Source organism: Palaemon carinicauda, chromosome 41 (genome assembly GCF_036898095.1).
Source record: "Palaemon carinicauda isolate YSFRI2023 chromosome 41, ASM3689809v2, whole genome shotgun sequence".
Lineage (NCBI taxonomy): Eukaryota > Metazoa > Arthropoda > Malacostraca > Decapoda > Palaemonidae > Palaemon > Palaemon carinicauda.
Genome location: NC_090765.1, coordinates 2,873,463 through 2,884,387, shown reverse-complemented (window position 1 = coordinate 2,884,387; position 10,925 = coordinate 2,873,463). Strand labels below are relative to the sequence as shown.

The 10,925-nt window shown below is 35.9% G+C and overlaps 1 protein-coding gene across 1 annotated transcript in view; it reads left to right on the top strand.

Moving 5' to 3' along the window:
- LOC137632224 (protein O-linked-mannose beta-1,2-N-acetylglucosaminyltransferase 1-like) overlaps positions 1-10,506 on the top strand; it is a 25,460-nt gene extending 14,954 nt beyond the window's left edge. Inside the window, exons 9-13 of the mRNA XM_068364108.1 lie at positions 1,833-1,933; positions 2,556-2,746; positions 3,211-3,388; positions 3,780-3,892; positions 10,270-10,506. Coding sequence (XP_068220209.1) covers positions 1,833-1,933; positions 2,556-2,746; positions 3,211-3,388; positions 3,780-3,892; positions 10,270-10,438 — 752 coding nt within the window. The 3' untranslated portion in view covers positions 10,439-10,506. The remainder of the gene's footprint in view (positions 1-1,832; positions 1,934-2,555; positions 2,747-3,210; positions 3,389-3,779; positions 3,893-10,269) is intronic.
- The last annotated feature ends 419 nt before the right edge of the window (positions 10,507-10,925 follow it).

Sequence of the window (10,925 nt, the reverse complement as noted above, 5' to 3'; positions counted from 1 at the left end):
TATTATCCTTATCCCATACATATCAAACATATGGTAGACCTCATAGTTTTTATTTGAACATGGAGACGATAAAAGTATATTTTCCCACTCGTATCTGAGGTCTGATGACGTGATGGATGGTTCTGAAATGGAACATTTTCCTCACCACTCAGCTATATTAAGTTTGTGGAAATTTATTATAAATTATTAATTTTGAGTGAAATATAAAACCATTTCCTCATTCCTCTGCAATGCTTCACTGTAAGTAAATGTGACTTACCATAATTTGGTCAGATATTCGTATGCATAGTCATGAATACACCGTTGCATAGGGAAATTCTATACATATCTTATATGATTTCAGCATCAAGTATCACGCACATGGTTATAATGTAACAATTATATATAACCATAGAGTTATTCTTCGTATTCAGGATAACCATTGCTATCGTAAAATAAAATATCGTCAATTGTTTATACAGTAGTTATTGGTCACCAGTTTCGTTGTATTAGCTGCAAGATCTAATTTTACATAACCAATGTATGTATCGAGGGTTGCAAAACAATATGTAAATTATTTGTACATCACTAAATTTCTGCTTTCTTCATCAGACAGGACCTTATCTTATTTAACATTGACTAATCCACAAGCCATTTGTAGTATTATTTGACTTCAGGACTTCTTCTTCTTACCCCCCTACCTGCTATCCTTATTATATGGAGTCGGTTGCCTGATGCGCCCTCTCCAATGCCTTCGATTAAAGGCATCCTTTTCCACCAAACGTCTTCTCTTCATATCCTCCTTGACCTTATCTCGCCATCTAACTCTCTGCCTCCCTCTTATTCTTTGCCCCTCTACAGGTTTCTCCTAAGCCCTCCTCAATCCCTTCCCACTATCCATCCTTAACACGTGCCCACACTATCTCACTCATGCCACTCTTTTCATCTCAGTAATCATTACTACACCCACCATTCTTGTTATTTCATAATTTTCCAATCTTTCAAACATTGATATTCTCTTATCCACCTCAACATTCTCATCTCTGTTTTTCCTAGCTTTACTTCCTCTTTTCGTCTTAAAAGCCCAAGTTTCTGATCCTAACACTAGTTTCATCACTGTGCTATAGATCATGACTTTTAGCTTGATTGGCATTTTCCTATCACATACCACTGCTGCTACCTCCCTCCAATTTCCCCATGCTCCTTTTATCCTATTCTTAACTTCAACTTCGCATCATCCACCCTGATTTATAGTAGATCCCCAATATCTAAATTGTTCTAGCTGTTTTATAACTACTCCTCTACTTTCATCTATAGCTATCCTGTCCCTAACTTCCTTACTGCTAACCCTAGCTTCAGCCTTGTCCACATTCACCCTCAAACTAACCCTTTCCAAAGTTTTTTGCCATTCTACCACCCTCCTCTGTAATTCTTCCTCGTTTTCAGTAGCAATCACCAATGAACCACGCCTGACTTCAGGACTATACGTTATTTTTTAAGGAATCATAACTAGCAGTTCCCTATGGAATTACGCTTCACTGGTTAAAAAGCAGTGATTTAAATTGTACCTACTTTGGCATGGCGTTACCAGTAGTCAATGATATCATAATCACCCTTCTCTACCCATCTATGCCCCTATCAATCTACATCTCTGAGCAGACTTGGTACATTTCCGTCAGTTATCAAAATATCCATTGTTATCTGTGCTGGCTAATCCCATATCCTAAGACTAGGGTATCGAGCATTCTGAAAGAGTTAGAAAAGCTAGTTATTGACATAACATAGTCCATCGGACAGCTGTAACTATAATTGTTATCATTTGAAACTATAATTTTTTCTATCTCTTTTAACAGACACTAAGAAGCTTTTAAGATCAGAGTCTTTTCCTATGTATGGATGGATGGTAAGGCGAGAGTACGCTTTCCAAGTAGTTACCCACTGGATTCCAGGAGAGGTTAGTCGCTTGAAGTCAATTGTGCAATGGTCGTTTTTTAAATTGATTGATAATGGAATTTCAAACTTACACTTATGTTGTAAAAGTTCAAGAGTCTAATGGAGTTTATGTAACTTATATGTCAGACTTGTCTATCAGGATAAGTGATCACTTGATTACTCTTTTTTCCCTCACTGAGAGTCGTTGTTTGTTGTAACAGCATAAAAAAGTGACATAAAAACACTTATCAGATACATAAAAAACACCTGAAATCCTCATATCTCCATTGATAAAAGGAAGCATTGCCTCTGAGGACAGTGGGGATAGGCGAATATAAACAGTCACATTAGTAAAGAGGGAAAGATACAAGAAGCGATCACCTTCCTACCATAGACTAATTTTCAAGTAGTCTATGTTTCCTACTAATATAAAGAATAAAAAATACACAAATTGGGTATATAGCTTTCGAAAGTAAAAGACCCGGAGGAATATTTCCGTATCATTTTCTTCATGTTTTTAGTAAACAAGACATTAATAAAAACACCATTGATAATCTAGACTGTCAGGACATCGTTCTCATTCAGAATCTCTCAAATAAAGAAGATTTAACAAACCTATTCGAGCCTCCTATGTATTGTTCCAGGAGGGTGACTGGGACTGGTTCCTGATGGGCGCCTCTTCCCAAAGAGGCAGGGACGTAGTGTCACCGGAGGTGTCTAGGACCTTCCACGCAGGTTCCGCTGGAGCTCACGTCGACGGCTTCGAGCAGCATCTCTATTATAATCGGATGCTCACCACAACTGACCCTAACATTCGATTGATTAATATTACAGGGTTAGGTTCCAACCTAAATTGGTACAGTTAAAAAATTTTCTTGGTATATCATACGAAACTGGTTTGCAGAGCATCATGCTGTGGTGATATGATTATTATCTTTACTCTATGGCCCTATGTAGACAGGTTCATATTGAAGTTGTATTACACACTTGCTTGGTAAATGAACTTCTGCAAAATAAAATCCTCTCAAGAAAAGTAGTATAAGAAAGCAGAAGCAGAAAAGAAACATTTTAAGTATTATCTTGGTACATACAGTAGATATCTATAAATATACAACCATTTCTTTATTCATTTATAACGAATTTTATGCTTATTTAATACAGACAGAACGAAAATAAATTGGTAACATTGACAGGGCGCGTTCAAAAGCCATATAATTGTATTAGATTTCAAGCTATAATATCTACAGCTGCGACCTAATACGAGTATATGAGCATTTACTCCCCTCTGATTTATTGTAGGGTCATCTACAAAAACTATTATCAGGAGATGAAGGATGACATCGCACGGTCAGAGATGTTAACCCCAGATCCTACTCAGGAGGATTTCTTACCTAGACATCATCCAGGACCATTCGTGGTCTTTGTCAGAGCAGGCACACGAAACGATGAGTTTTTCAGCTTCAGAGTTTTCATGATGGTAAATAGATGGTCTCTCGTTTACAAGGCAAGGTGGTCTATCTTTTGTAATGTCTTCTGTAAAATACAAAAATTTACTATATGCTTTTGAATGTTTTTCTGCTCAAATTACTTTTACGATTAATTCATTTTCATTAGTTTCTTTAAGGATCTTTATCATAACAGAATATCAATATCTATATCTTCGGAAGTTGTTGATTTTATGAATGGACGAAAAAAATCTCAAGTTCTTTTATATTTAGAATTTACACCACCTCAATTTTAGCAACTACGATCATTTTTTATAACTATGGAACTCCTATTGTAAATAATATTTCACGACTAAAGCTTTAAAAAATTATCGTGATTACTTATTCTTAAAAGAAACTATGAAAATATCATCTTTTTTTTAGAGCCTCAAAACCTATTACTGGGATACAAGAGAGATTTTTCGAGGTGTCATGAGATTCAACGTCAAAGGCCGCATTTTATATATAGTGGGCTGTCCTCTTTCACAGGACTTTTGGTAAGTACTCCACCGAAGGTCTTGTTATATAATTGTTTCCAAATCATATATAGTTAATCAAAACGTGATGATAATTATAAGCAAACTTTAATGAATGAAAGGGAATAATGAAATAGTATGAACTCGAATATACGAGTAACTTCCAATAATTACTACACAAAAAAAGTATACTTATGATTTTTAAAATAGCAAAAATTTAAGTGCATCTAAAAATAGAAATGCAAGGATTAAAAGATCGGTATTACGGTCAATAATGTCAGTACTAATGATCGTGTGACGTTATACTTATGTGTTTTCAGTAGGAACCAATAAAAATATTGGTTTTAAAAATTTTTGAAATCAATCAGTATGAATCAGTTCGTACTCGGGTGGGATCTGTCGAATGACAAAATTGCTGTTTGTCTGTTGGCAGGGCAATCATTATTATTAGTCTTGATCGAGCTACGTGAAAAATTATAGTAAATTTGCAGTTAGAAAATAGAAATATTATTTGAAAAATATATCCTGCCAGCAAATAATTTGAAGGATACAAACTGAAAAAAGTTCTCTGAATTTTGGGAATGAAAACGGAAAAGTTTTGCTGCAAATATTAGTAAAAGAAATGGAAAATTAACAAGAAAAAGCCTTAATTTTAAACAAAGTATTGTTAACTGTAATAACTGCAGCATTGAATTAGAATCCAAAATAATTCACTGCAGGTCCCGTTAGAGCCAACGGCGACAGCTTCAAGCAGCATTTCTACTAAAATCGGATGAATAAAAACAGATTTTTTTTTTAAATATGCCATGCTATTTACAATGATAGCGAAAAAAAAAATGCGATTATAAAAAACGCAAGATACTCCCCACGATGATAGCAAATTCCAAGAAAAATATATGAAAAGCTTTTACAGCAAGACAGCATGCTGCCAGGATGGCGGAAAATTTGGAAAATTAAGGTGGAAAAGTAAAACTATATGACATGGCACAAAAACTGGGATAGAAGAAAAATTGGAGAATCGAGATGAACAAGTTTTACTGTAAGACATAACATACTAGCCAAGATAACAGAGCATGTGTAGAATACAGATGGAAAAGTTTTACGGCATGACATAACGGACTGGCCAGAATTGCAGACCATTTAGAGAACCAACATAAAAATGTTTTATTGCATAAAATAGCAAACAAGCCAGAATGGCAGAACATTTGCAGAACAAAAATGGAAACCTTTACTTTGATACAGAACATTGGTCAGAATAGCAGAACATTTGGAGAATCAAGAAAGAAACGCCCTACTACAAGAAATAGCTCACTGACCAGAGTTACAGGAAATTTTGAGAATCGTGATAGAAAAATTTTACTGGAAGACATAGCCTACAGGCTAAGAATAGCACAACATATGACGAATAGAGATGGTAACCTTTTACTGGCAGACATAGCATACTGACCTGAATGGTAGAACATTTGGAGAACCAAGATGAAAATGTTATACTGGAAGACATAGCACATAAACCAGAATAGTAAAACATGTGGAGAACTAAGATGAAAACGTTTCACTGGAAGACATAAAAAACTCAATAGAATAGCATAACATTTGGAGAACATAGATGGAAACGTTTTAATGGAAGACATAGCACACTGACCCAGAATAGTAGAACATTTGGAGAACCAAGATGGAATAGTTTTATTGGACGACATAGCACACTGGCCAGAATAGCAAAACATTTGGAGAACCAAGATGGAACATTTTATTGGGAGGCATAGCACACTGGCCAGAATAGCAAAACATTCGGAGAACCAAGATGGAAATATTTTACTGGACGACATAGAACCTGGCCAGAATAGCAAAACATTTGGAGAACCAAGATGGAACATTTTATTGGGAGGCATAGCACACTGCCCAGAATAGCAAACCATTTGGAGAACCCAGATGGAAAGGGTTAACTGAAAGACATAGTACACTGACCAGAATAGTAGAACATTTGGAGAACCAAGGAGCAAAAAAGTCTTATTGGGAGACATGGCACAATGGGAAAACTAGCAGAACATATCGAGAACCAGGATGGAAAAGTTTTATTGGAAGACTTTTTCATCCACTGAATAGTAAAACATCTGAAGAAACAAGATGGAAAAGTTTTACCTGAATTCAGCACTCTGGGTAAACTAGCAGAATATTTGGAGAACCAGGATGGAAAAGTCTTACTGGAAGACATAACACGCTGATCAGAGTAGCAGAACATTGAGAGAACCGAGATGGGAAAGTCTTACTTGAAGACATAGCACACTGACCAAAAGAGCCGAACATTTAAAGAACAAATATTGAAAACTTTTACTGGAAGATTTAGCACACTGACCAGCATAGTAGATCATTCGGAGAACCAAGATGGAAAAGTTTTACTTGAAAACATAGTACACTGACCAGAGTAGTAGAACATTTGGAGAACCAAGATGGAAAAATTTTACTAGAAGACATAACTCACAGACCAGAATGGCAAAATATTTTGAAAACCAAGATGGAAATGTTTTACTGGAAGATATAGCACACTGATCAGAATAGCAGAACATTTTGAGAACCAAGAGGGAAAGTTTTACTAGAAGACATGGCATACTGTTGTTTTCCTATGGCTAGTAGAACATTTTGAAAACCAAGATGGAAAATTTTACTGGAAGATATAGCACACTAAATAGAATCGTAAAAATTTAGGAGAACCAAGATGGAAAAGTTTTACTAGAAGACATAGTACACTGATCAGAATAGCAAAACATTTTGGAAAACAAAGATGGAGAAGTATTACTGGAAGGCATTGCATACTGGGCCATGATAGCAAAACCTTTGGGGAACTAATATGGAAAATATTTACTGTAAGACAACACGCCCAGCAAACTACCAAAACTTTTCGAGAACTGTGAATGGAAATAGAGAGAGGCCTTACTGCAATATATAGCAGTTTTACTGGAAGATATAGCACGGGGACTAGAATCGTAAAAATTTAGGAGATCCAAGATGGAAAAGTTTTACTTTAAGACATACCACACTGACCAGAATAGTACAGCATTTGGCAAACTAATATGAAAAGGTTTGACTAGAAGACAGCACTTTGGGTACACTAGCAGAGCATTTGGAGAAAAAAGGGGAAGAGGTTATAATGAAAGACATAACACACTGAGCAAAATAGCCAAACATTTAAAGAATCAAGAGGGAAAATTTTTAATGGAAGACATCGCACACAGACCCAAATAGTAGAACATTTGGAAAACAAAGAAGAATATGTTTTACTGGAATGCAGCATACTGAGCCAACAAGCAGAACGTTTAGAGAACCAAGATGGAAAAGTTTTACGGGAAGATATAGCACATTGACTAAAATAGTCGAATATTTGGAGATCCAAGAGGGAAATGTTTTACTGGAAGACACATCACAAGGAATAAAACATTAAAACATTTGTAGAACCAATATAGAAAAAAAAATACTGAAAGACAGCACACTGACCAGATTAGTAGAGCATTAAGAGAACGAAGTTAGAAAAGATTTAGTGGAAGACAGCATGCTGAGCAAACTTGCAGGACATTTGGAGAAAATATCTTGGAGAATCAATATTGGAAAAGCTTTGCTGGAAGACATTGTATACTGACCAGAATAATAGAGCATTTGGAGAACCAAAATATAAAAGTTTTACTAGAAAACAGCACTATGGGTAGACTAGCAGAACACTTGGAGAACCAAGATGGAAAAGTTTTACTAAAACCCATAGCACACTAACGAGAATAGTAGAACATTTGAAGAACAAAGATGGAAAAGTTTTACTGGAAGACTTAGCACACTGACCAGGATAGCAAAACATTTGGAGTACCAAGATGAATAATGTTTACTGGAAGTCAGCACACTGGGCAAAGTAGAAGAATATCTGGAGTACCAAACTGGACAAGTTTTTACTGGAAGACATAGCGTACTAACCAACATAGTAAAGCATTTGAAAAACCAAGATGGAAAAGTTTTACTGGAAGACAGCACGCTGGTAAACTATCAGAACACTTGGAGAACCAAGAGGGTATAGTTTTACTGCAAGACATGGCACATTGACCAGAATAGCCGAATATTTAAAGAGCCTAGAAGGAAACGTTTTACTAGAAGACATAGCGCACTGACCAGAATAGTAGAACATTTGGAGAGTAAAGGGAGAAAAGTTTTTCCGGAAACTAGGCCAAGTAAGAAAACATTTGGAGAACCAAGATGGAAAAGTTTTCCTGTAAGACAGCACACTGACCATAATAACAGAACATTTGGAGAATCAAGACGAAAAAGTCTTACTAGAAGACAGCACAACTTTTTGAGAACCAAGATGGAAAATTTTATGGGAAGACATAGCACACTGTTCAGAATAGCAGAAGATTTGGAGAACTAAGATGGAAAATTATACTGGAACACATAGCATAATGGTCGACGACAGTACAACTTTTTGAGAACCAAGTTGGAAAATTTTGCGGGAAGACATAGCACACTGTTCAGAATAGCAGAACATTTGGAGAACTAAGATGGAAAATTATACTGCAACACATAGCATAATGGTCGACGACAGCACAACTTTTTGAGAACCAAGATAAAAAATTTTATGGGAAGACATAGCACACTGTTCAGAATAGCAGAATATTTGGAGAACTAAGATGAAAAAGTTTTACTGGAGTATATAGTATACTGGTCCACGATATCACAACATTTGGCGAACCAAGAAGGAAAAGTTTTATCGGAAGACCTTCTAACCTTTGCAAGAATAGCAAAACATTTGGAGAACATGGAAAAGTCTTACTGGAAGACATAGCATACTGATCCACGATAGCTCCACATTTGGAGAACCAAGATGGAAAAGTTTTACTGGAAGATATAACACACTGACCAGAATAATAGAACATTTAGAGAACAAAGATTGAAAAGTTTTAGTGGAAGACATAACACGCTGGGCAAAATAGGAGAATATTTGGGGAACCAAGATGGAAAAGTTTTATTGGAAGACAGTACACTGATCAGAATAGCTGAAGATTTAGAGAACAGAGATGGAGAAGTATTACTGGAAGACATAGCATACTGGTCCACGATAACAAAGCATTTAGGGAACCAAGATGGAAATATTTTAGTGGAAAACAGCGCACTCGGCAAACTAGCAGAACATTAGGAGAACTAAGAATGAAAATAGAAAGAGGCTTTACTGCAAAACGTTACCCTAGCCGTAATACCATTGAATATAGAGAGCCAATAAAGAAAAAAAAAAACATATAATTCTGCGTGCATTGTGAGGGATGAACATTACAAAAAACACAGTATGCTATTCACATGGCAGTAAATTTAAAGACCCATAATGCACATTTTTTAATGAAAACATAGCATGCCTCCCGCAACAACAAGAAGCTGATATAGAATACTTAAAGGTAAATATAGCTTGCTATCATCTGTGGAAAAAACATGGAGAATGAAGAAGCTTTATTAGCCGTCATAACAAACTTGGCGACTGAGGGTGGAAAAGCGTCGCAGAGCTACATATCACGACAACACAAGAGCAATAAATTTGAAGTACCAAGAAGGTATACATCTGCTGCAAAACACAGCATGCTGGTCAAATTGCAAGAATTTAGAAAATTAAGATGGAAAATCTTTAATGCAGTATATCAATCTGGCTATTATGAGAATAAATTCGGATTGCCAAGATGAAATAGCTTTATCACAGTCTTTCATGACTTTGTACAGAGAGTTACTAGAGTTGTAGGATATATGTAGCAATAGTTACATGAGAAAGGATACTGTCGATTTATTCATAACCTCTGAAACTCATCTGCAAAAGATCTTTCTGTCGCCAAACAATGAGGAGAAATAGGTAAATTGCATACCTATAAGATACATTCATCCAGTAACAATATTGTATAAAAGCTTTATACCAATTTATCACAATTAACTTGGAAGCTTCAAGGGCTCCAATTAACTTGGAAGCTTCAAGGGCTCCAACAGGGAAAATAGCCCAGTGAGGAAAGGAAATAAGGAAAAACTAAAAGCGATTATTAAGAATAATGATAACATTAAAATAAATTTTTCATATATAAACTATATTATGAAGTAACGTTTCCCTTTCCTGACTACACCCAAATAATAGCAATGGAAGTATTGTTATCCCGTTCCATTGACGAGAAAAATCATAAGTTGTCCCCATGAGATGCTATTAACAATTGTTATTGATACTAAATATCGAAGGTGGGTTCCCGGTACGGACATCCTCTAAAGTAATTTGAGTCAGACTCAATGTATTCACTCTGATTTCCGCTTGATGCTGATAATAATACGCATTGTGTAAACCCTATTTTACATTTCAAATGTCCCAATCATAAACCCTTTATCTATCTTAATTTGTCTTACAGTCATTACAACCAGAAAGGCTACATGACCATAAGGCCTACAAGGGACCTCATCCTCCAGGTGCAAAGAGCAAACAACCTCTTCGAAAGAAGCCAGTACGAAATGACTATACGTCAGAGAGTTGTGCATAGAGATCCTGCTAAAGAAGCTTCCCTAGATAATATTTTCTAAGACGATATAGTTCATCACCAGGAGAAATTTGTTGAATATTTTTGTATAAAATGGCGTCGCAACGACAATGGCTAGAGTTTTATTAACAACTATAAATTTTTTTTTAAATAAAGATTCACTCAGGTCTCTCACCTTACATCCATTTGACAAAATCTCACTTTACCTAAAATTCTATTTTCTGAAGAAATACAACGTTAAATATCGGTACTTATATGCGGTATCCTCTATGGGAATCTTATACGTTGTTACCAGCCTCACCCCAGCGTGGTCAGAGACTATCAGTCATTGGTAAAGGGCAAGTGATGCCCAGCCATGAAAATTGCATTAGGGAAATCTAACGCAAATCCTTGGACATGTGAGAGAGAGAGAGAGAGAGAGAGAGAGAGAGAGAGAGAGAGAGAGAGAGAGAGAGAGAGGGAGAGAGAGTTTGGTCCTCCAGACCAAATATTTTGTCTTAACTTTCCATAACTTACATTTACATTCTGTT